At 46.7% G+C, this 26,551-nt stretch overlaps 3 protein-coding genes across 3 annotated transcripts in view; 2 read left to right on the top strand and 1 right to left on the bottom strand.

Annotated features, from left to right (window-relative positions):
- cldnk (claudin k) overlaps positions 1–26,551 on the top strand; it is a 280,906-nt gene that overhangs the window by 164,852 nt on the left and 89,503 nt on the right. The gene's annotated exons all lie outside the window — the stretch shown is intronic.
- On the top strand, positions 795–2,295 carry LOC115121461 (GTP-binding protein Rhes-like). Its single transcript, XM_029650556.2, has 2 exons — positions 795–1,539; positions 1,734–2,295. Exons 1-2 carry the CDS (start codon positions 855–857, stop codon positions 2,258–2,260), a joined length of 1,212 nt encoding a protein of 403 aa, XP_029506416.2. The 5' UTR covers positions 795–854; the 3' UTR covers positions 2,261–2,295.
- Positions 9,514–26,366, bottom strand: rsad1 (radical S-adenosyl methionine domain containing 1). Its single transcript, XM_065010826.1, has 10 exons — positions 25,914–26,366; positions 24,533–24,666; positions 23,648–23,852; positions 22,207–22,429; positions 20,417–20,559; positions 19,626–19,689; positions 18,711–18,858; positions 13,590–13,644; positions 11,939–12,042; positions 9,514–11,784 (listed from the first exon to the last, which is right to left on the bottom strand). Exons 1-10 carry the CDS (start codon positions 26,055–26,057, stop codon positions 11,661–11,663), a joined length of 1,344 nt encoding a protein of 447 aa, XP_064866898.1. The 5' UTR covers positions 26,058–26,366; the 3' UTR covers positions 9,514–11,660.

A 26,551-nucleotide genomic window follows, 5' to 3' on the forward strand; every position in this document is an offset into this window, starting at 1 on the left:
CCCTCTCTAGCTGTGCTCCATCTCTAGCTGTGCTCCATCTCTAGCTGTGCTCCCTCTCTAGCTGTGCTCCATCTCTAGCTGTGCTCCATCTCCATCTCTAGCTGTGCTCCATCTCCATCTCTAGCTGTGCTCCATCTCTAGCTGTGCTCCATCTCCATCTCTAGCTGTGCTCCATCTCCATCTCTAGCTGTGCTCCATCTCCATCTCTAGCTGTGCTCCATCTCCATCTCTAGCTGTGCTCCATCTCCATCTCTAGCCGTGCTCCCTCTCTAGCTGTGCTCCATCTCCATCTCTAGCTGTGCTCCATCTCCAGCTGTGCTCCATCTCCATCTCTAGCTGTGCTCCATCTCCATCTCTAGCCGTACTCCCTCTCTAGCTGTACTCCCTCTCTAGCTGTGCTCCCTCTCTAGCCGTGCTCCCTCTCTAGCTGTGCTCCATCTCTAGCTGTGCTCCATCTCTAGCCGTGCTCCCTCTCTAGCCGTGCTCCCTCTCTAGCCGTGCTCCATCTCTAGCTGTGCTCCCTCTCTAGCCGTGCTCCCTCTCTAGCCGTGCTCCTCTCTAGCTGTGCTCCATCCTCCTTAGCTATGGGTTTCCCTGACATGTGAATTGGAAGGCTATAGCCTACACTTGACTGATATCACATGATTACAGATATTTCGATGAAACTACCATAAAAGGAGCGGAGTGTTAACGCGATGTGGTGATTCTCTCTAATGACGTAGAAACCAACCTGCCCAGCCATCCTCTATAAATACCCGCGCCGACGCTCCTCTCCGCACACTGCAACGCTCCACTGCAACGCATCACATGGTGAAGCAACAGGTGTAACAGACCTGTAACAACAGACACCCCGGATGATCCCCGTGCCTGGAAGGAACATGGAGGTGAACACAGCAGAGAAAGTAGTCTACCTTTCCGTTGATGGCACCGCCGACACGTTCAGCTCTTGCGCAACTGCCGGGCATCCACAGATCCAGCTCAACATGGACGATCATGTTGAACAAACGATTTCCAACCAGCTTCCCAATGTTAAAGTCACAGGTGTCAACTGTCAATCACCTACAATCCTCATGCGATACAAAAAGGTCTCGAGCATGACCAGGGCGAGTAAAGGGATCTTTAAAACGGTCACTGAGCACTGGAGACACACGGACAAGAAGACGAGGGTGGTCCGGTCTTCCAGCACGGGGACCACTCAGCCTACATCCTCGGAAATGTTCCCCAAAAGAAGATCCTTCGACCCGCTAGCGACGTTGACCCTCCCGGACCAGACTGCATGCACCGCGCCACTGGAGGAGATGCGCCTCACCAAGCCCCGTAACTGCCGGCGCGTTGTAGTACTCGGCGCGCCCAGAGTGGGCAAGACGAACATTCTCAGGCGGTTCCTGCGCGGCGGGTTCGAGGAACAGTACGAGCCCACGGCAGAAGACTTCCACAGGAAGTTGTACCAGATCCGAGGAGAAACCTATCAGATTGATATCCTGGACGCAGCGAAGGAGAGAGACTTCCCCGCCAGACGGAGGCTGTCCATACTGACAGGTGTGTAGGTTATGAGTGTACAGGCTTTTGACCGTGTATAGATCTAATTGAGTTGGACAATGAAAAGTGTTTTAGTGTGCATTGAATGACCTTTGCATAGCCTTGATTTAATACATTGAGTTGGGAAATAAATGTGGCTGTTTTTGTTGTTGCATTGAATTAAATCACTAAATCTGTACTCTTCTCTACAACAGGTGACATATTTCTCCTGGTGTTCAGTGTGGATGACAGAGACTCCTTCAAAGAGGTGCACACACTGCGCAAAGAGATAATAGCAGCCAAGACCAAGCTGATGAAGCTCAAAGAGAATGCCCGGGTTCCCATAGTGATATGCGGCAACAAAGTGGACTTAGAGGCGGAGAGGGTCATCAGTCGCCCGGAGATGTTCCGAGCTCTTGGGGAGGACACGGCGCTCTTCGAGACATCAGCCAAAGACAGTACCAGTCTAGAAGAGATGTTCCAAGCCCTTGTCAAGCTCGGCGGTCTCCCTACCGAGACGCGTCCGTCGCAGCACCGCGAGATCTCCATACGTACCTACCAGGCGCTGAGCACCAGCAGAAGCCGTTGCGGCAGACGGAGCCGTGCGTTGGTTCCAGACGCGCCCTGCGGTGCGGTTTTCCCACTGGCCCGCCGCCCCAGCTTTAACAGCGACCTACAGCGGGTAATGGGCCCCAGCCCCACTAAACGGAGCAAACCCATAGAGAAGTGTCAAATTCAATGAATTGAGGGACTTCTCAGTACAATACACATATTGTAGTATTACAATATATAACCACTATGTCAAGAGTTATACTCTGCTTTAGGCTACTGGCTGGACCAGTTGAGCCAACTGTGTAAATGTAGATTTTATTTGTGTACTGTGAAATAATAAAAAATATATTATCATATTAATATGAGTTGTGTTGTGATATTTTAGTTCATTTAGTATTTTAGATCATTTTACACTTAGTTGAATCTCGCTTTGGGCTTCTGCTAAGTTAAAACATATCAAAGACCTTAGTTGAATTTAAAACATATCAAAGACCATTTTTAGTTGAATCTCGCTTTGGGCTTCTGCTAAGTTAAAACATATGACCATTTTACACTTAGTTGAATCTCGCTTTGGGCTTCTGCTAAGTTAAAACATATCAAAGACCATTTTACACTTAGTTGAATCTCGCTTTGGGCTTCTGCTAAGTTAAAACATATCAAAGACCATTTTACACTTAGTTGAATCTCGCTTTGGGCTTCTGCTAAGTTAAAACATATCAAAGACCATTTTACACTTAGTTGAATCTCGCTTTGGGCTTCTGCTAAGTTAAAACATATCAAAGACCATTTTACACTTAGTTGAATCTCGCTTTGGGCTTCTGCTAAGTTAAAACATATCAAAGACCATTTTACACAAGTGATCGATATCAAACAATTGACTCTTTATAGGTATTGGTTATATATATATATATATATATATATATATATATATATTCCATTTAACAGACGCTTTAAATGGAATCCAGAGCGACTTACATTCATGCGTGAATAAATGTTACATGTGGGTGGTCCCACATCGAAACAACGAGCCTGGCGTTGCAAGCGCCATTCTCTATCAACAGAACTACCAAGCTTCATATCAAATACGTAGGATTTGACCATTTATGGAAAGTACGTGGGTGGTAAAAGCCTGCAGGGGTGTATTGTTCTATAACATCTCTCCGGTGGGCACGTCAGTTCTCTCCTTTCTGTTAAAAAGCACAAGGCAATGCTTTGAGTGTGGAGCATTTCCGAGTGAATGCAATGTGCCCCCCAAACACACAGTCCAGAGCTTTCTATTGCAAGGAAAGGCTCTTCATGACGTGAATTAATCGTGCTCAATTAACCATAGACATTACACAATTACGCAGCCATAGTATCAGCACGGAAGTGAGAGTTCTTTTACAGGTCAACTTAATTATAAAATGCCAGGGTTATGAAGTTGGTGACCAGATACTGAAAGCAACAGGCCTACAGTATGTCCATGTGATATCATCCTCTGTGTTTCAGCACCATGGACAGTGCGTACCAAAACGTAAGTTCATACAGGAGTATTTCCAAGGGAAACGTGATCAAACATTAACCGGCACGAAGCACTCATTAAATACTGCTGGGGACCGACCATGTTAACGGTGAGCACTGCGGTTCCAATAGAGACACGAACGTCTCCCTTGTGACAGACAATAAACTGCATATCATTCCTTTTGGGGGCAAGTAGACACAAGCATTCATTCTGAATGTGAAAACATTGAGAGAAAAGTACAACGAAGAAGACATATTATTCCAAAACGTTATTCTATAAATGTATTTTATGAGCTTACTGTCCTGCCCTTGTCTAAAGCAGACGTTCACCACATTGAAGGTCCTTTCATTATACAAAACGAATAAAAATAACAGACAGTTTATAAAAATAACAAATCTGAACCTCAATGTGTGACGTAGTAATTGAAGAGTTTCATTCCAAAACGCCTTCTATCCATTTTCAGAAGTGTTGGTAAATTAGCTTGAATTATTTATAGAAATTATGAACGAGGTTGGTATGTTTCTAAATCACTCACGCGGTTGTTCAATGACAGACGTGTTTAGTTTTAAATAACTTGTTTCATTTCAGAGACAAATAATCATGTTTTTTTTTGCTAAATGGTATATATCTGCCTCACTCTCAGAGAAATTAGTAGTACTACTAGGTTTAACACAGTAATAATATATATCTGACTCAGTCTCAGAGAAATCAGTAGTACTACTAGGTTTAACACAGTAATAATATATATCTGACTCAGTCTCAGAGAAATCAGTAGTACTACTAGGTTTAACACAGTAATAATATATATCTGACTCACTCTCAGAGAAATCAGTAGTACTACTAGGTTTAACACAGTAATAATATATATCTGACTCAGTCTCAGAGAAATCAGTAGTACTACTAGGTTTAACACAGTAATAATATATATCTGACTCAGTCTCAGAGAAATCAGTAGTACTACTAGGTTTAACACAGTAATAATATATATCTGACTCAGTCTCAGAGAAATCAGTAGTACTACTAGGTTTAACACAGTAATAATATATATCTGACTCAGTCTCAGAGAAATCAGTAGTACTACTAGGTTTAACACAGTCAAATGTAACAAATAACTATTTTTGATATTTTTTATTAAGAACTGAAAGAATTATACGTGACAAATAAAAAAAGGTAAACAATTATTCAAAACAGTAATTTGAGATCTGTATGTAAAACATTTACATTTCAAATTGTAGTCATTTAGGAGATGCTCTTATCCAGTGCATTGATCTTAAGCTATGGTGAGAAGACCACATATCACAGTCAACTATACAGGATATGAACATTACATTACAGCTAACCTGTATAGTGTTTAGCAAAAAAAACGACAACATTTTCATACACATCTAAAATCTACGAATAAAAAATAAATAAGAACAGTAATATTTTACAGACACATGAAGGCACCCAATAAGCAATCATTTCTGATGAAAAAAAAACACAAAACGTGAAAACGTACCTAGTTAAATAAAAAGGTTTATATAAAAAAACATGTTTTTACAAAAAAATTGTGTTTGGAAATAAACTCATAAATTATGTAGGCAATTAAAGGCCGCGGGCCACCTTCCCATAGAATGTATCGATCTATGATCCTACCTGCCTGGTATATTGGGTCATAAAGCTGCATCAATACATTTGAATTCATTGGGTCCTTGTCAACAGCCTCCAATTTGACTGCACCTGCAGATGCTCCACTATTGAAATGCAAAACAAAACCTCAGCAGCACATTGTAGGAGTGATGAACATTACCCAGTAGTGTCATCTGCTCCCATTACTGCTAATCATTCATCCAGATCTCTCTGAAGAACAGAGCAACACTAGTATAGGCCTGTCATGATACCAAGGAGGTCTACTAAATGGAACTCTATTCCCTACATAGTGCACTACATTAGACCAGAACCCTATGGGTCAAATGTAGTGCACTACACAGGGAATAAGTGCCATTTGTGTCTCCTTCTTTATACAGGTCAACACAGGGCCCTCTCTATACAGGTCAACACAGGGCCCTCTCTATACAGGTCAACACAGGGCCTTCTCTATACAGGTCAACACAGGGCCCTCTCTATACAGGTCAACACAGGGCCCTCTCTATACAGGTCAACACAGGGCCCTCTCTATACAGGTCAACACAGGGCCCTCTCTATACAGGTCAACACAGGGCCTTCTCTATACAGGTCAACACAGGGCCTTCTCTATACAGGTCAACACAGGGCCCTCTCTATACAGGTCAACACAGGGCCTTCTCTATACAGGTCAACACAGGGCCTTCTCTATACAGGTCAACACAGGGCCTTCTCTATACAGGTCAACACAGGGCCCTCTCTATACAGGTCAACACAGGGCCTTCTCTATACAGGTCAACACAGGGCCTTCTCTATACAGGTCAACACAGGGCCCTTCTCTATACAGGTCAACACAGGGCCCTTCTCTATACAGGTCAACACAGGGCCCTTCTCTATACAGGTCAACACAGGGCCCTTCTCTATACAGGTCAACACAGGGCCCTTCTCTATACAGGTCAACACAGGGCCTTCTCTATACAGGTCAACACAGGGCCTTCTCTATACAGGTCAACACAGGGCCTTCTCTATACAGGTCAACACAGGGCCTTCTCTATACAGGTCAACACAGGGCCCTTCTCTATACAGGTCAACACAGGGCCCTTCTCTATACAGGTCAACACAGGGCCTTCTCTATACAGGTCAACACAGGGCCTTCTCTATACAGGTCAACACAGGGCCTTCTCTATACAGGTCAACACAGGGCCCTTCTCTATACAGGTCAACACAGGGCCCTTCTCTATACAGGTCAACACAGGGCCCTTCTCTATACAGGTCAACACAGGGCCCTTCTCTATACAGGTCAACACAGGGCCTTCTCTATACAGGTCAACACAGGGCCTTCTCTATACAGGTCAACACAGGGCCCTTCTCTATACAGGTCAACACAGGGCCCTTCTCTATACAGGTCAACACAGGGCCCTTCTCTATACAGGTCAACACAGGGCCTTCTCTATACAGGTCAACACAGGGCCTTCTCTATACAGGTCAACACAGGGCCTTCTCTATACAGGTCAACACAGGGAACAGGAAAACACAAGTTTAGAATATCAGACAGAGAGATCTATACAGGTCAACACAGGGCTCCATTTAACATGACATTAGGGCCCTCTCTGGAGACAGGTCAACACAGGGCCCTCTCTATACAGGTCAACACAGGGCCTTCTCTATACAGGTCAACACAGGGCCCTTCTGGAGAGAGAGAGGTCAAGACAGGGACATGGAGAGAGAGAGACACAGGTCAACACAGGGACATGGAGAGAGACATCTAGACAGGTCAACAGAGGGAGACTCTATACAGGTCAACACTGGGCCCTCTCTATACAGGTCAACACAGGGCCATGGATACAGGTCAACACAGGCCCTTCATCTAGACAGGTCAACACAGGGCCCATCTATACAGGTCAACACAGGGCCTTCTCATACAGGTCAACACAGGGCCTTCTCTAGACATGGTCAACACAGGGAGGGAGACATGGAGAGGTCAACACAGGGAACATGGAGAAAACACAAGTTTAGACATGGATCAGAGAGAGAGATCTAGACATGGACATGCTCCATTTAACATGACATTAATGTCCTGACATGGAGACATGGAGAGAGAGAGAGAGACATGGAGAGAGAGAGAGAGACATGGAGAGAGAGAGAGAGAGAGAGAGAGAGAGAGAGAGAGGAGACATGGAGAGAGAGAGAGAGAGAGGGAGACATGGAGAGAGAGAGAGAGAGAGGGAGACATGGAGAGAGAGAGAGAGAGGGAGACATGGAGAGAGAGAGAGAGAGGGAGACATGGAGAGAGAGAGAGAGAGAGAGGGAGACATGGAGAGAGAGAGAGAGAGAGGGAGACATGGAGAGAGAGAGAGAGGGAGACATGGAGAGAGAGAGAGAGGGAGACATGGAGAGAGAGAGAGGGAGACATGGAGAGAGACAGAGAGGGAGACATGGAGAGAGACAGGAGACAGAGAGAGACATGGAGAGACATGGAGAGAGAGAGAGAGAGAGGGAGACATGGAGAGAGACAGAGAGACAGAGGAGAGACATGGAGAGAGACATGAGAGAGAGAGACATGGAGAGACAGAGAGAGACAGAGAGAGGAGAGACAGAGAGACAGAGAGAGAGAGACATGAGAGAGAGACAGAGAGAGAGACATGGAGAGAGAGAGAGAGAGAGAGAGAGAGACAGAGAGAGGGAGACATGGAGAGAGACAGAGAGACATGGAGAGAGACAGAGAGGGAGACATGGAGAGAGAGAGACATGGAGAGAGAGAGAGAGAGAGAGAGGGAGACATGGAGAGAGACAGAGAGAGAGAGGGAGACATGGAGAGAGACAGAGAGAGAGGGAGACATGGAGAGAGACAGAGAGAGAGAGGGAGACATGGAGAGAGACAGAGAGAGAGAGGGAGACATGGAGAGAGACAGAGAGAGAGAGAGACAGGAGAGAGACAGAGAGACAGAGAGGGAGACATGGAGAGAGACAGAGAGAGAGGGAGACATGGAGAGAGACAGAGAGAGAGGAGACATGGAGAGAGACAGAGAGAGAGAGAGGGAGACATGGAGAGAGACAGAGAGAGAGGGAGACATGGAGAGAGACAGAGAGAGAGAGAGACATGGAGAGAGACAGAGAGAGAGGGAGACATGGAGAGAGACAGAGAGAGAGGGAGACATGGAGAGAGACAGAGAGACAGGGAGACATGGAGAGAGACAGAGAGACAGAGAGAGACATGGAGAGAGACAGAGAGAGAGAGATGGAGAGAGACAGAGAGACAGAGAGAGACATGGAGAGAGACAGAGAGACAGAGGGAGACATGGAGAGAGACAGAGAGAGAGAGGAGACATGGAGAGAGACAGAGAGAGAGAGGGAGACATGGAGAGAGACAGAGAGAGAGAGGGAGACATGGAGAGAGACAGAGAGAGAGAGGGAGACATGGAGAGAGACAGAGAGAGAGAGGGAGACATGGAGAGAGACAGAGAGAGAGAGGGAGACATGGAGACATGGAGAGAGGGAGAGAGAGAGAGACATGGAGAGACATGGAGAGAGACAGAGAGAGAGAGGGAGACATGGAGAGAGACAGAGAGAGAGAGAGAGACATGGAGAGACATGGAGAGGGAGAGAGAGACATGGAGAGAGAGAGAGACATGGAGAGAGAGAGAGACATGGAGAGACATGGAGAGAGAGACATGGAGAGAGAGAGAGAGACATGGAGAGATGATAACCTACACCACATAGCCACAGTTGATATTGTGTGCATTCCAAATGTCATCCTATGTAATGCACTCATTTTGGTTAGGGCTCACAGGGCTCAGGGCTCAGGTCAGGGCTCACAAAGCTCAGGTCAGGGCTCACAAAGCTCAGGGGTCATAGGGCTCAGGTCAGGGTCATAGGGCTCAGGTCAGGCGTCATAGGGCTCAGGTCAGGGGTCATAGGGCTCAGGTCAGGGGTCATAGGGCTCAGGTCAGGACTCATAGGGCTAATAGGGCTCAGGTCAGGGCTAATAGGGCTCAGGTCAGGGGTCATAGGGCTCAGGTCAGGGATCAAAGGGCTCAGGTCAAGGCTCAGGGCTAATAGGGCTCAGGTCAGGGCTCATAGGGCTCAGGTCAGGGGTCAAAGGGCTCAGGTCAGGGGTCATAGGGCTCAGGTCAGGGGTCATAGGGCTCAGGTCAGGGCTAATAGGGCTCAGGTCAGCGGTCAAAGGGCTCAGGTCAGGGCTCATGGGGCTCAGGTCAGGGGTCATGGGGCTCAGGTCAGGGGTCAAAGGGCTCAGGTCAGGGCTCAGGTCAAAAGTAGTTACATTTATAGGGAATGCACACAATTTCTTTAATGAGCATGAATGACCATAAATATCAGAATGAATAGTAGAAAGCATTTTTATTGAGTAAGAAATTGAACCAACTATGCATTTCACAGTCTATCTTACTTGGCAATCGGTTATAATTATCCTATTCTAAAATGTGCTCTTCTTATTAACCCATGTACACTATACATACAATACACCCAGCATGTCAACAGACCCATCTCAACAAGCCTCCACAACACGCTCCAGTCTACAGTGTTGTGATGCTGTCTTCAGGCTTAAAACAACACGCTCCAGTCTACAGTGTTGTGATGCTGTCTTCAGGCTTAAAACAACACGCTCCAGACTACAGTGTTGTGATGCTGTCTTCAGGCTTAAAACAACACGCTCCAGTCTACAGTGTTGTGATGCTGTCTTCAGGCTTAAAACAACACGCTCCAGACTACAGTGTTGTGATGCTGTCTTCAGGCTTAAAACAACACGCTCCAGTCTACAGTGTTGTGATGCTGTCTTCAGGCTTAAAACAACACGCTCCAGTCTACAGTGTTGTGATGCTGTCTTCATGCTTAAACAACACGCTCCAGTCTACAGTGTTGTCGTCAGGCTTAAAACAACACGCTCCAGTCTACAGTGTTGTCGTCAGGCTTAAAACAACACGCTCCAGTCTACAGTGTTGTCGTCAGGCTTAAAACAACACGCTCCAGTCTACAGTGTTGTCGTCAGGCTTAAAACAACACGCTCCAGTCTACAGTGTTGTGATGCTGTCTTCAGGCTTAAAACAACACGCTCCAGTCTACAGTGTTGTGATGCTGTCTTCATGCTTAAACAACACGCTCCAGTCTACAGTGTTGTCGTCAGGCTTAAAACAACACGCTCCAGTCTACAGTGTTGTCGTCAGGCTTAAAACAACACGCTCCAGTCTACAGTGTTGTCGTCAGGCTTAAAACAACACGCTCCAGTCTACAGTGTTGTCGTCAGGCTTAAAACAACACGCTCCAGTCTACAGTGTTGTCGTCAGGCTTAAAACAACACGCTCCAGTCTACAGTGTTGTGATGCTGTCTTCATGCTTAAACAACACGCTCCAGTCTACAGTGTTGTCGTCAGGCTTAAAACAACACGCTCCAGTCTACAGTGTTGTCTTCAGGCTTAAAACAACACGCTCCAGACTACAGTGTTGTGATGCTGTCTTCATGCTTAAACAACACGCTCCAGTCTACAGTGTTGTGATGCTGTCTTCATGCTTAAAACAACACGCTCCAGACTACAGTGTTGTCGTCAGGCTTAAAACAACACGCTCCAGACTCTTCTTGATGGATTACATGTTGTGTACCTGTCAGACCAAGACTTTCATCACAGCTGATGGACAACAGAAGGTTTAAGCCCGTCTGTCTAATCTGGGATCTGCTCTGCACCTGGGCCAGATACAGGGACCACGGCCACGTCACCCCCCCCCCCCCGCTACATCTTCTCCCGCTATGATGATGGGGAAGCAGGCCAGGGGCTCCATAGGAGACCAGAGACATGGAGGACAGAGGGTCTCCAAGCCTGGCTGACAGACAGGGGAGACTGAGCCAGAGACTGAGCCGGAGACTGAGCCGGAGACTGAGCCCGGAGACTGAGCCGGAGACTGAGCCGGAGACTGAGCCCGGAGACTGAGCCGGAGACTGAGCCCGGAGACTGAGCCGGAGACTGAGCCCGGAGACTGAGCCGGAGACTGGCCCGGCAGTCACTATGAGCTGTAGCTACTGGTCTAGTCGACCATCTACACTGATGAAGTAGATTAGCTGCAGTAAGATGACACTAACCTGCAGTCACCGTGTTCTGATCAGTGACAGGTTAGATGGGCCTGAGATGCTGATAAAGCTCTGTACTTTACAGTTTAACAGGATGCTGTCGGGACTCGGGAAAGGTTCTCCACACCACCATGTCCTCTATGAACAAATCATTCTGTACCCCTTCAATGTAGTAGAGGTAATCTCTCTCTCTCTCTCACACACACACACACACACACACACACACTCACTCACTCACACACACTCTCTCTCACACACACACACACACACTCTCTCTCTCTCTCACACACACACACACACACACACACACACACGACAAGCAGTTACCAAAAGCAGCAGTTAAATAGGTTGTTTATGAAGGTTAGCGTGCCACGGACTCCAGTTCCTCCCTTCTCTAGTTCTCTGTCATCAGAGCTGTAGTGAACCACTGTTATTGTGGAGCCCCTGGGTGATGTAGGCCTCCAGCAGCAGCAGCAGAGTGGGTAACATGCTGTCCAGTAAGGCCAGGCCCTGCCACGAGCACCGCAGACCCCTACACACAAGACAAAAGGGCTTGTCAGTGTTTCCCGGACGCAGTCGCAGGGACCCCCAGGGGTGCACGTTTTGGCCCCTACCACCTCACAGCTGGTTCAAATAGACTCATACAGACACGGAGATACAACTACTGGGTTGAAGGTCTGGGTTACCTGTCATCCAGGATTAGGAGGCCTGTCTGTTGAAGGTCTTGTACTTCAGAGGATGAGCTGAGAATCTGGTACAGATCTGCCCTGGGACTGAACAACTGCCAATACTGCCACAGAAATAACATGAATCAAAGACAGGATGCAGACAGGAAGTAAGGTGAATCAGAGACAAAGACAGATGTATACAGGAAATAACGTGAATCAGAGACAAAGACAGATGTAGGCAGGAAGTAACGTGAATCAGAGACAAAGACAGATGTAGACAGGAAGTAACGTGAATCAGAGACAAAGACAGATGTAGACAGGAAATAACGTGAATCAGAGACAAAGACAGATGTAGGCAGGAAGTAACGTGAATCAGAGACAAAGACAGATGTAGACAGGAAATAACGTGAATCAGAGACAAAGACAGATCCAGACAGGAAGTAAGGTGAATCAGAGACAAAGACAGATGTAGGCAGGAAGTAACGTGAATCAGAGACAAAGACATATGTAGGCAGGAAGTAACGTGAATCAGAGACAAAGACAGATGTAGACAGGAAATAACGTGAATCAGAGACAAAGACAGATGCAGACAGGAAGTAAGGTGAATCAGAGACAAAGACAGATGTAGAGAGGAAGTAACGTGAATCAGAGACAAAGACAGATCCAGACAGGAAGTAACGTGAATCAGAGACAAAGACAGATCCAGACAGGAAGTAAGGTGAATCAGAGACAAAGACAGATGTAGACAGGAAGTAAGGTGAATCAGAACAATGGTGTGGAACATACAAATACTGAACACATCAGGTTAAAAAAATGCTTTTATCACTGATGGCCCCTATTGATGCAAACAATGAATCTAGAAACAGTTGAAACCTCATCTTGGTATAGCATATAGTGTGTACATATATACTGTATAGTATGTGGACAGACAATGTAAACCAAATGATGTGAGACGTTTGGTTCTGGGTTAGCCTAGATTACCTGGTGAGTGATGCAGTCAGTATTCTGGGTTATCCTAGATTACCTGGTGAGTGATGCAGTCAGTATTCTGGGTTAATCTAGATTACCTGGTGAGTGATGCCGTCAGTATTCTGGGTTAGCCTAGATTACCTGGTGAGTGATGCAGTCAGTATTCTGGGTTAGCCTAGATTACCTGGTGAGTGATGCAGTCAGTATTCTGGGTTAATCTAGATTACCTGGTGAGTGATGCCGTCAGTATTCTGGGTTAGCCTAGATTACCTGGTGAGTGATGCCATCAGTATTCTGGGTTAGCCTAGATTACCTGGTGAGTGATGCAGTCAGTATTCTGGGTTAACATAGATTACCTGGTGAGTGATGCCATCAGTATTCTGGGTTAGCCTAGATTACCTGGTGAGTGATGCAGTCAGTATTCTGGGTTAACCTAGATTACCTGGTGAGTGATGCCATCAGTATTCTGGGTTAGCCTAGATTACCTGGTGAGTGATGCAGTCAGTATTCTGGGTTAGCCTAGATTACCTGGTGAGGGATGTCGTCAGTATTCTGGGTTAACCTAGATTACCTGGTGAGTGATGCCGTCAGTATTCTGGGTTAACCTAGATTACCTGGTGAGTGATGCCGTCAGTATTCTGGGTTAACATAGATTACCTGGTGAGTGATGCCGTCAGTATTCTGGGTTAACATAGATTACCTGGTGAGTGATGCCGTCAATCAAACGCAGTCCCATGACCAACACTTCCTCCAACCTGTAATCAGATGAATGACGTTAACAGGTTGCTACAGTATATCATCTGCCACGCTGCGAGACAGGAAGCCTTGTCCGAGGCAGAATGGCCCATAGGGCAGGATTTCCTGTTTCTGTAGCGTAGAATCCCATGCTATGAGGGAGTCTGGAGTATTATTGGATGTAGGTCATTAACGTGCAGCACCATTAGAACTCTGCAGGTGAACAGTCTAAAGAGCAGACAGTAGATCAGCTGACTCAGTCTAAAGAGCAGACAGTAGATCAGCTGACTCAGTCTAAAGAGCAGACAGTAGATCAGCTGACTCAGTCTAAAGAGCAGACAGTAGATCAGCTGACTCAGTCTAAAGAGCAGACAGTAGATCAGCTGACTCACAGTCTAAAGAGCAGACAGTAGATCAGCTGACTCACAGTCTAAAGAGCAGACAGTAGATCAGCTGACTCACAGTCTAAAGAGCAGACAGTAGATCAGCTGACTCAGTCTAAAGAGCAGACAGTAGATCAGCTGACTCACAGTCTAAAGAGCAGACAGTAGATCAGCTGACTCACAGTCTAAAGAGCAGACAGTAGATCAGCTGACTCACAGTCTAAAGAGCAGACAGTAGATCAGCTGACTCACAGTCTAAAGAGCAGACAGTAGATCAGCTGACTCACAGTCTAAAGAGCAGACAGTAGATCAGCTGACTCACAGTCTAAAAGAGCAGACAGTAGATCAGCTGACTCACAGTCTAAAGAGCAGACAGTAGATCAGCTGACTCACAGTCTAAAGAGCAGACTAGATCAGCTGACTCACAGTCTAAAGAGCAGACAGTAGATCAGCTGACTCACAGTCTAAAGAGCAGACAGTAGATCAGCTGACTCACAGTCTAAAGAGCAGACAGTAGATCAGCTGACTCACAGTCTAAAGAGCAGACAGTAGATCAGCTGACGTAAAGAGCAGACAGTAGATCAGCTGACTCACAAAGAGCAGACAGTAAAGAGCAGACTCAGTAGAGTAGATCAGCTGACTCAGTCTAAAGAGCAGACAGTAGATCAGCTGACAGTCTAAAGAGCAGACAGTAGATCAGCTGACTCACAGTCTAAAGAGCAGACAGTAGATCAGCTGACTCACAGTCTAAAGAGCAGACAGTAGATCAGCTGACTCACAGTCTAAAGAGCAGACAGTAGATCAGCTGACTCACAGTCTAAAGAGCAGACAGTAGATCAGCTGACTCACAGTCTAAAGAGCAGACAGTAGATCAGCTGACTCACAGTCTAAAGAGCAGACAGTAGATCAGCTGACTCACAGTCTAAAGAGCAGACAGTAGATCAGCTGACTCACAGTCTAAAGAGCAGACAGTAGATCAGCTGACTCACAGTCTAAAGAGCAGACAGTAGATCAGCTGACTCACAGTCTAAAGAGCAGACAGTAGATCAGCTGACTCTAAAGAGCAGACAGTAGATCAGCTGACTCACAGTCAGCTGACTGTCTAAAGAGCAGACAGTAGATCAGCTGACTCAGTCTAAAGAGCAGACAGTAGATCAGCTGACTCACAGTCTAAAGAGCAGACAGTAGATCAGCTGACTCACAGTCTAAAGAGCAGACAGTAGATCAGCTGACTCACAGTCTAAAGAGCAGACAGTAGATCAGCTGACTCACAGTCTAAAGAGCAGACAGTAGATCAGCTGACTCACAGTCTAAAGAGCAGACAGTAGATCAGCTGACTCAGTCTAAAGAGCAGACAGTAGATCAGCTGACTCAGTCTAAAGAGCAGACAGTAGATCAGCTGACTCAGTCTAAAGAGCAGACAGTAGATCAGCTGACTCAGTCTAAAGAGCAGACAGTAGATCAGCTGACTCAGTCTAAAGAGCAGACAGTAGATCAGACTCAGTCTAAAGAGCAGACAGTAGATCAGCTGAGAGTCTAAAGAGCAGACAGTAGATCAGCTGACTCACAGTCTAAAGAGCAGACAGTAGATCAGCTGACAGTCTAAAGAGCAGACAGTAGATCAGCTGACTCACAGTCTAAAGAGCAGACAGTAGATCAGCTGACTCACAGTCTAAAGAGCAGACAGTAGATCAGCTGACTCACAGTCTAAAGAGCAGACAGTAGATCAGACTCACAGTCTAAAGAGCAGACAGTAGATCAGATAAAGAGCAGACAGTAGATCAGCTGACTCACAGTCTAAAGAGCAGACAGTAGATCAGCTGACTCACAGTCTAAAGAGCAGACAGTAGATCAGCTGACTCACAGTCTAAAGAGCAGACAGTAGATCAGCTGACTGTCTAAAGAGCAGACAGTAGATCAGCTGACTCAGTCTAAAGAGCAGACAGTAGATCAGCTGACAGCAGACAGTAGATCAGCTGACTCAGTCTAAAGAGCAGACAGATCAGATCAGCTGACTCACAGTCTAAAGAGCAGACAGTAGATCAGCTGACTCACAGTCTAAAGAGCAGACAGTAGATCAGCTGACTCACAGTCTAAAGAGCAGACAGTAGATCAGCTGACTCACAGTCTAAAGAGCAGACAGTAGATCAGCTGACTCAGTCTAAAGAGCAGACAGATCAGCTGACTCTAAAGAGCAGACAGTAGATCAGCTGACTCAGTCTAAAGAGCAGACAGTCAGATCAGCAGACTGACTCACAGTCTAAAGAGCAGACAAGATCAGCTGACTCAGTCTAAAGACAGACAGTAGATCAGCTGACTCAAAGAGCAGACAGTAGATCAGCTGACTCAGTCTAAAGAGCAGACAGTAGATCAGCTGACTCAGTCTAAAGAGCAGACAGTAGATCAGCTGACTCACAGTCTAAAGAGCAGACAGTAGATCAGCTGACTCAGTCTAAAGAGCAGACAGTAGATCAGCTGACTCACAGTCTAAAGAGCAGACAGTAGATCAGCTGACTAAAGAGCAGACAGTAGATCAGTCTAAAGAGCAGACAGTAGATCAGCTGAGTCTAAAGAGCAGACAGTAGATCAGCTGACTCAGTCTAAAGAGCAGACAGTAGATCAGCTGACTCACAGTCTAAAGAGCAGACAGTAGATCAGCTGACTCACAGTCTAGATCAGCTGACTCACAGTCTAAAGAGCAGACAGTAGATCAGCTGACTCACAGTCTAAAGAGCAGACAGTAGATCAGCTGACTCAGTCTAAAGAGCAGACAGTAGATCAGCTGACTCAGTCTAAAGAGCAGACAGTAGATCAGCTGACTCACAGTCTAAAGAGCAGACAGTAGATCAGCTGACTCAGTCTAAAGAGCAGACAGTAGATCAGCTGACTCACAGTCTAAAGAGCAGACAGTCAGACTCAGCTGACAGTAGATCAGCTCTCAGTCAAAGAGCAGACAGTAGATCAGCTGACTCACAGTCTAAAGAGCAGACAGTAGATCAGCTGACTCACAGTCTAAAGAGCAGACAGTAGATCAGCTGATCAGCTGACTCTGACAGTCTAAAGAGCAGTAGATCAGCTGACTCACAGTCTAAAGAGCAGACAGTAGATCAGCTGACTCACAGTCTAAAGAGCAGACAGTAGATCAGCTGACTCAGTCTAAAGAGCAGACTCAGCTGACTCAGTCTAAAGAGCAGACAGTAGATCAGCTGACTCAGTCTAAAGAGCAGACAGTAGATCAGCTGACTCAGTCTAAAGAGCAGACAGTAGATCAGCTGACTCAGTCTAAAGAGCAGACAGTAGATCAGCTGACTCAGTCTAAAGAGCAGACAGTAGATCAGCTGACTCAGTCTCACAGTCTGACTCAGTCTAAAGAGCAGAAGAGATCAGCTGACTCAGTCAGCAGACAGTAGATCAGCTGACTCACAGTCTAAAGAGCAGACAGTAGATCAGCTGACTCAGTCTAAAGAGCAGACAGTAGATCAGCTGACTGACAGTCTAAAGAGCAGACAGTAGATCAGCTGACTCACAGTCTAAAGAGCAGACAGTAGATCAGCTGACTCTAAAGAGCAGACAGTCTAAAGAGCAGACAGTAGATCAGCTGATCTAAAGAGCAGACTGATCAGCTGACTCACAGTCTAAAGAGCAGACAGTAGATCAGCTGACTCACAGTCTAAAGAGCAGACAGTAGATCAGCTGACTCACAGTCTAAAGAGCAGACAGTAGATCAGCTGACTCACAGTCTCTAAAGAGCAAAGAGCAGACAGTAGATCAGCTGACTCACAGTCTAAAGAAAGAGCAGACAGTAGATCAGCTGACTCAGTCTAAAGAGCAGACAGTAGATCAGCTGACTCAGTCTAAAGAGCAGACAGTAGATCAGCTGACTCACAGTCTAAAGAGCAGACAGTAGATCAGCTGACTCAGTCTAAAGAGCAGACAGTAGATCAGCTGACTCACAGTCTAAAGAGCAGACAGTAGATCAGCTGACTCACAGTCTAAAGAGCAGACAGTAGATCAGCTGACTCAGTCTAAAGAGCAGACAGTAGATCAGCTGACTCAGTCTAAAGAGCAGACAGTAGATCAGCTGACTCAGTCTAAAGAGCAGACTAAAGCTGAGTCTAAAGAGCAGACAGTAGATCAGCTGACTCAGTCTAAAGAGCATCAGCTGACTCAGTCTAAAGAGCAGAAAGATCAGCTGACTCAGCAGACAGTAGATCAGCTGACTCAGTCTAAAGAGCAGACAGTAGATCAGCTGACTCAGTCTAAAGAGCAGACAGTAGATCAGCTGACTCAGTCTAAAGAGCAGACAGTAGATCAGCTGACTCAGTCTAAAGAGCAGACAGTAGATCAGCTGACTCAGTCTAAAGAGCAGACAGTAGATCAGCTGACTCACAGTCAACCCGTCTGTCCATACCTTCTATTGGCTGATATGTGGAGTGCACTTACTGAAATTTGATAGGTTTGTTTTTCCCCTATCGACAGTGACGAGAACCTTATCGCGATGACGTGGCACGACACGATTTTCTGTTTGCACAGACCACTTAGAAGTCAAATCAATGGTGAAAATAGTTATCTTACCCACTCAGAGATCATAGATTATTAACAAATTGACAGGAGTTTTATTCTGAAGTGGATTATCCCTTTAATGAGCAGCACGGTGTGAACTCTGCAGGTAAACAGCCTGAAGCGGAAAGAAGTGGACTCACAGTCCCAGGTGGGTGAGGGGTATCCTGCGTCGGGTCCCGTGACTCCTCTGCTGCACCTCTCTCAACCAGACATCAGGCTCCAGAGTCTGGGTACGGGCCTCTCGACACACATCCCCCTCTCCACGGGGGACGAAGCGACCGTGGGCACCTGGCAGACAGAAGAGTCCCACTTCAAATAAACAACCACAGATAAAGTCTTTATAGAGCATTCATTACGATGTTATAGAGCATTCATTACAGTGTTATAGAGCATTCATAAAGTCTTTATAGAGCATTAATTACAGTGTTTTAGAGTATTCATAAAGTCTTTATAGAGCATTCATTACGATGTTATAGAGCATTCATTACAGTGTTATAGAGCATTCATAAAGTCTTTATAGAGCATTCATTACAGTGTTTTAGAGCATTCATTACAGTGTTATAGAGCATTCATAAAGTCTTTATAGAGCATTCATAAAGTCTTTATAGAGCATTCATTACAGTCTTTTAGAGCATTCATTACAGTATTTATAGAGCATTCATTACAGTATTTATAGAGCATTCATAAAGTCTTTATAGAGCATTCATAAAGGTGTTATAGAGCATTCATAAAGTCTTTATAGAGCATTCATTACGGTGTTATAGAGCATTCATAAAGTCTTTATAGAGCATTCATAAAGTCTTTATAGAGCATTCATAAAGTCTTTATAGAGCATTCATAAAGTCTTTATAGAGCATTCATTACGGTGTTATAGAGCATTCATAAAGTCTTTATAGAGCATTCATAAAGTCTTTATAGAGCATTCATAAAGTCTTTATAGAGCATTCATAAAGGTGTTATAGAGCATTCATATAGTCTTTATAGAGCAGTCATAAAGTCTTTATAGAGCATTCATAAAGGTGCTATAGAGCATTCATAAAGCACTATTAACTCACCTGGGCCCACTCCAAGGTACTGACTGGCCTTCCAGTAGCTCATATTGTGTTGGCTGATGGCACCCTTCAAAACAGACAGAAAATACACAATGTATATTACAGATGTGCGTTGACTGTAGCAGGTAATATTCATATTCAATAGATATGACAACCAATACAGCACAGAGAATAGCCTGGTGTTTCTACAGCAGGGTTTTCTACTCAATGTATTTCTACTGCAGGGTTTTCTACTCAATGTATTCCTACTGCAGGGTTTTCTACTCAATGTATTCCTACAGCAGGGTTTTCTACTAAATGTATTTCTACAGCAGGGTTTTCCACTCAATGTATTTCTACAGCAGGGTTTTCTACTCAATGTATTCCTACAGCAGGGTTTTCTACTCAATGTATTTCTACAGCAGGGTTTTCTATTAAATGTATTTCTACTGCAGGGTTTTCTATTAAATATATTTCTACTGAAGGGGTTTCTACTAAATGTATTCTACTAAATGTATTTCTACTGCAGGGTTTTCCACTCAATGTATTTCTACTGCAGGGTTTTCTACTCAATGTATTTCTACAGCAGGGTTTTCTACTAAATGTATTTCTACTGCAGGGTTTTCTATTAAATATATTTCTACTGAAGGGGTTTCTACTAAATGTATTCTACTAAATGTATTTCTACTGCAGGGTTTTCTACTCAATGTATTTCTACTGCAGGGGTTTCTACTAAATGTATTTCTACTATAGCACAGTGGTCGGACAGACACAAGGACACACACCCACACATAGAGAAAGAGAGTAGAACTTACATTTCTGGCAAAGTTGGACACCTCGTACTGCAGATAGCCTCTCTTCTGAAGAATCGTCCTGGCAGAGTCATACATGACAGCTGTGATGTCATCACTGGGCACGCTCAGTTGGCCTTTCTGGACCTGTCTGAAGAGCTGTGTGCCTGCAGTTGACGTGTTAACATTGGAGTCATTTAGCAGCAGAATCTCTGATCCAGAGTGACTTCCAGTCAGGTCATATATTCATTTGGAGACCTATTACCTGTCAATCACTACAGCTACTAATTCAACTACAGTAAGTCAAAACAACCACATATCACAGTCACTGCAACTAAAACCTTCAAAATGTCTGTCAATTCAGTCTGCTTGGGGTGGTGTAGTGGTGGTGTTCCTGCTACTGTCTCTCCTGTAGTCCTCTCCTCCATCTCCTCCATCTAATCTGTTCCTGTCAATTCAGTCTGCTTGGGGTGGTGTAGTGGTGGTGTTCCTGCTACTGTCTCTCCTGTAGTCCTCTCCTCCATCTCCTCCATCTCATCTGTTCCTGTCAATTCAGTCTGCTGGGGGTGGTGTAGTGGTGGTGTTCCTGCTACTGTCTCTCTTGGGGTGGTGTAGTGGTGGTGTTCCTGCTACTGTCTTCCTGTAGTCCTCTCCTCCATCTCCTCCCTAATCTCCTCCAGTCTCTAACTGTCTCTCCTGTAGTCCTCTCCTCCATCTCCTCCATCTAATCTGTTCCTGTCAATTCAGTCTGCTTGGGGTGGTGTAGTGGTGGTGTTCCTGCTACTGTCTCTCCTGTAGTCCTCTCCTCCATCTCCTCCATCTAATCTGTTCCTGTCAATTCAGTCTGCTGGGGGGTGGTGTAGTGGTGGTGTTCCTGCTACTGTCTCTCCTGTAGTCCTCTCCTCCATCTCCTCCATCTCATCTGTTCCTGTCAATTCAGTCTGCTTGGGGTGGTGTAGTGGTGGTGTTCCTGCTACTGTCTCTCCTGTAGTCCTCTCCTCCATCTCCATCTAATCTGTTCCTGTCAATTCAGTCTGCTTGGGGTGGTGTAGTGGTGGTGTTCCTGCTACTGTCTCTCCTGTAGTCCTCTCCTCCATCTCCTCTGTACCTGTCAATTCAGTCTGCTGGGGGGTGGTGTAGTGGTGGTGTTCCTGCTACTGTCTCTCCTGTAGTCCTCTCCTCCATCTCCTCCATCTAATCTGTTCCTGTCAATTCAGTCTGCTGGGGGTGGTGTAGTGGTGGTGTTCCTGCTACTGTCTCTCCTGTAGTCCTCTCCTCCATCTCCTCTGTACCTGTCAATTCAGTCTGCTTGGGGTGGTGTAGTGGTGGTGTTCCTGCTACTGTCTCTCCTGTAGTCCTCTCCTCCATCTCCTCTGTTCCTGTCAATTCAGTCTGCTTGGGGTGGTGTAGTGGTGGTGTTCCTGCTACTGTCTCTCCTGTAGTCCTCTCCTCCATCTCCTCCATCTAATCTGTTCCTGTCAATTCAGTCTGCTGGGGGTGGTGTAGTGGTGGTGTTCCTGCTACTGTCTCTCCTGTAGTCCTCTCCTCCATCTCCTCTGTTCCTGTCAATTCAGTCTGCTTGGGGTGGTGTAGTGGTGGTGTTCCTGCTACTGTCTCTCCTGTAGTCCTCTCCTCCATCTCCTCCATCTCATCTGTTCCTGTCAATTCAGTCTGCTGGGGGTGGTGTAGTGGTGGTGTTCCTGCTACTGTCTCTCCTGTAGTCCTCTCCTCCATCTCATCCATCTCATCTGTACCTATCCCAACGTCTAAATAACGCGCACAAAAACTATCAGTGTTAGAAAGAAAAGACATGCCTCTCTCCAGGGTCAGCTGGTACAGGGAGACATGGTCATCACACACCGACAGCAGCTCATCCAACTCCAACTCCCAGGATGCAACGCTCTGACCAGGGCGTCCGAACATGACGTCGACAGACACCCTCCCCGGGCAGAGCCTCCGAGCCTCCGCTACGGTCTGCAAAGCATGCTGGGAGTTATGGTCTCTCCCCAGAACCTTCAGGTCGTCGTCCCGGAGAGACTGTTTGAAAAGAAGCAGACATATGAGACATGTTAGTGTCTCCTTCAGCTCCCCGACCAGCCCCCTGACCTGCTCCCCAACCAGCTCCCCGACCAGCCCCCTGTCCTGCTCCCCGACCAGCTCCCCGACCAGCCCCCTGTCCAGCTCCCCGACCAGCTCCCCGACCAGCTCCCCGACCAGCTCCCCAACCAGCCCCCCGACCTGCTCCCCAACCAGCTCCCCGACCAGCCCCCTGCCCTGCTCCCCGACCAGCTCCCCGACCAGCCCCCTGTCCAGCTCCCGACCAGCTCCCCGACCTGCTCCCCCGACCAGCTCCCGACCTGCTCCCCAACCAGCTCCCCGACCAGCTCCCGACCTGCTCCCCGACCTGCTCCCCAACCAGCTCCCCGACCAGCTCCCCGACCAGCTCCCCGACCAGCTCCCCGACCAGCTCCCCGACCTGCTCCCCGACCTGCTCCCCGACCTGCTCCCCGACCTGCTCCCCGACCTGCTCCCTGACCTGCTCCCCGACCTGCTCCCCGACCTGCTCCCTGACCTGCTCCCTGACCTGCTCCCTGACCTGCTCCCCGACCAGCTCCACATAGGAAAAGGACAATTGATTCTCAGAACAACGCTAGTGATCAGTGACTGCCTGTTCAGAACAAAGCTAGTGATCAGTGACTGCCTGTTCAGAACAAAGCTAGTGATCAGTGACTGCCTGTTCAGAACAAAGCTAGTGATCAGTGACTGACTGTTCAGAACAAAGCTAGTGATCAGTGACTGACTGTTCAGAACATAGCTAGTGATCAGTGACTGACTGTTCAGAACAAAGCTAGTGATCAGTGACTGCCTGTTCAGAACAAAGCTAGTGATCAGTGACTGACTGTTCAGAACATAGCTAGTGATCAGTGACTGCCTGTTCAGAACAAAGCTAGTGATCAGTGACTGCCTGTTCAGAACAGAGCTAGTGATCAGTGACTGCCTGTGTTGCATCACACTCTTATCCTCCAGGGACTCCTCCTCTCCTTCCTCCCTTTCCACCAGTAATAATGTTTTCTGTTGTTTCAGTTTCCGTAGCAGAGAAGATTTTAAGGGAAAGGGTTGCTAGTCTCCACCTAACCGTTCCCATTACTCTTATAGCCCAGGAGGATGTACAGTAGTAGGACGTTCTACTTCTCTTGAGAACGCTTTCTGGAAATCTACTGTGTGCAACTGACTGAACACCAGCCTTAATCTCACCTGCACCCCGATGGAAAAACGGTTGACGCCAGCATGGAGGAAGTCCTCCAACTTAGAGCTTCCTACGGGGGTGGGGTTGACCTCCAGAGTGACCTCCACCTTCTCTGATAGTCCAGCGTGCCTGGCAACCGTCTCTAGGACCGCAGCGATAGTGGAGGGGCGGGCCAGGCTGGGAGTCCCGCCTCCAAAAAACACAGAGGTGATCCTGAAGATGAGAGAGAGAGACAGAGCGAGAGAGAGAGACAGAGCGAGAGAGAGAGAGAGAGAGAGAGAGAGAGAGAGAGAGAGCGAGAGAGAGAGAGAGCGAGAGAGAGAGCGAGAGAGAGAGAGAGAGAGAGAGAGAGAGAGAGAGCGAGAGAGAGAGAGCGAGAGAGAGCGAGAGAGAGAGAGAGAGAGAGCGAGAGAGAGAGAGAGAGCGAGAGAGAGAGAGAGAGAGAGAGAGAGAGAGAGAGAGAGAGCGAGAGAGCGACAGAGGGAGAGAGACATGGAGAGAGAGAGAGAGAGAGAGAGAGACATGGAGAGAGAGAGACATGGAGAGAGAGAGAGACATGGAGAGAGAGAGAGAGAGAGAAAGAGACAGAGAGTGAGACACGGAGAGAGAAAGAGACAGAGAGTGAGACACGGAGAGAGAGAGAGACAGAGAGTGAGACATGGAGAGAGACATTAAAAAAGAAAGAAGAAAAATGCTCAGACTATTGTGTTTGGAGTTGAACTCCAGGAGGTGGAGGAGCAGTCTGAAAATGTTCCCTCCATAGTCAGCCTCAGGCACTCTGGAAATAGTGCACTGTTTAGGGAATAGTGTGCCATTTCAGATGTTCCCATGGAGACGCTAAAGCTAAAGGCGATGACCCACAGAGGAGGGTTGAATTTAGACGGTAAACCTACCGGGACACCTGGCTGAGCTTTAGTAAGGTCTCCGTCTCCCGCTGGAGACACTCCAACATGACATCCTGGTTGTCAGAGCGAGGAATGTACTTGTTGAAGTTACAGTAGGAGCATCTCTTCAGACAGTAAGGCCACTGTGAACAGGAGAGGATCAGGGTTAGTGTCAGGGTTGTACTTGTTGTTACAGTAGGAGCATCTCTTCAGACAGTAAGGCCACTGTGAACAGGAGAGGATCAGGGTTAGTGTCAGGGTTGTACTTGTTGAAGTTACAGTAGGAGCATCTCTTCAGACAGTAAGGCCACTGTGAACAGGAGAGGATCAGGGTTAGGATCAGGGTTGTACTTGTTGTTCCAGTAGGAGCATCTCTTCAGACAGTAAGGCCACTGTGAACAGGAGAGGATCAGGGTTAGTGTCAGGGTTGTACTTGTTGTTCCAGTAGGAGCATCTCTTCAGACAGTAAGGCCACTATGAACAGGAGAGGATCTGGGTTAGTGTCAGGGTTGTACTTGTTGTTCCAGTAGGAGCATCTCTTCAGACAGTAAGGCCACTGTGAACAGGAGAGGATCAGGGTTAGTGTCAGGGTTGTACTTGTTGTTACAGTAGGAGCATCTCTTCAGACAGTAAGGCCACTGTGAACAGGAGAGGATCAGGGTTAGTATCAGGGTTGTACTTGTTGAAGTTACAGTAGGAGCATCTCTTCAGACAGTAAGGCCACTGTGAACAGGAGAGGATCAGGGTTAGTGTCAGGGTTGTACTTGTTGAAGTTACAGTAGGAGCATCTCTTCAGACAGTAAGGCTACTGTGAACAGGAGAGGATCAGGGTTAGTGTCAGGGTTGTACTTGTTGTTCCAGTAGACAGAGGAGGCTGGTGGGAGGAGCTATAGGAGGACAGGCTCATTGTAAAGGCTGGAGACTCAATGGAACTGATTCAAATACGTTGTTCCCATGTGTTTGGCACCATTCCATTTGTTTTACATTGAACATTTATTTAACTAGGCAAGTCAGTTAATAAACAAATTCTTATTTACAACGACGGCCTACACCGGCCAAACCCAGACGACGCTGGGCCAGTTGTGCACCGTCCTATGGGACTCCTAATCACGGCCGGTTGTGATACAGCCTGGAATCCATTACAGCCATAATAATGAGCCCATCTTCCTATAGCACCTCCCACCAGCCTCCTCTGCAGTAGGTGCATCCCCTCAGACAGTATGGCCACTGTGTGTGTGTGTGACTGACTGACAAAGTGTTAGTTGAAATCGGATCTCATTCATTCATTCATTGCCTTTTGCGAGAAGGATAGATAGCAGAAAGAGGGAGGCAGAATGGAAGAAAGAGATAAACTGGTTGAATATAACGTTAGTGGTCTACTAATACTCACGTGAACATAGAGTGAAGCCTCCGTTGAGAACGGTGGAGAGGAGAAACCGGCTAACGTGGAAACTGCACCACTCACTTCACTGCTGAAACACCGACCCACGCAGACCGCAGGACCGCGGACAGCTGTTAAAAGTGTTCTCAGCATCCTGTCACTCAATATGTGAGCGAATGTCAGACAGTCATTTCAAGTTGTTGCACTACTGTACAGTAACGTTACCTCGTGAGTTGGTTGCCTTTGAACTGTAGCACCAACCACAGGCAAGTCCGTTTATTTTTGTAACAATGTAATACCATGTCGATGTAGTGATCCGTGATTTACCGCGGGCATAATCATGACATGACACAATGTAGATAAACCGTTACTGTCCATAGACCGTGCAATAGCATGCGATCAACTTCATACCGCCGCACACATCTAGAAACAGGAAGACAACAAACCGATTTCCGTTGTGTAATACCTGCTACAACCAGACGGTGGTGCTGTTTCGTTTGATTTAAATGTGTCACCTTGCTGTACAGGCAGAATGATTGGTCAGGCTGATGGGCCAGACCATGAATTTTTCCCAGGGCCAGGAGTTTTTTCCAGATAAAGTTAAGTGGTCGGGAAAAAACTGTTATCATATATTTTGGCCTCCAAAA

Source organism: Oncorhynchus nerka, linkage group LG26 (genome assembly GCF_034236695.1).
Source record: "Oncorhynchus nerka isolate Pitt River linkage group LG26, Oner_Uvic_2.0, whole genome shotgun sequence".
Lineage (NCBI taxonomy): Eukaryota > Metazoa > Chordata > Actinopteri > Salmoniformes > Salmonidae > Oncorhynchus > Oncorhynchus nerka.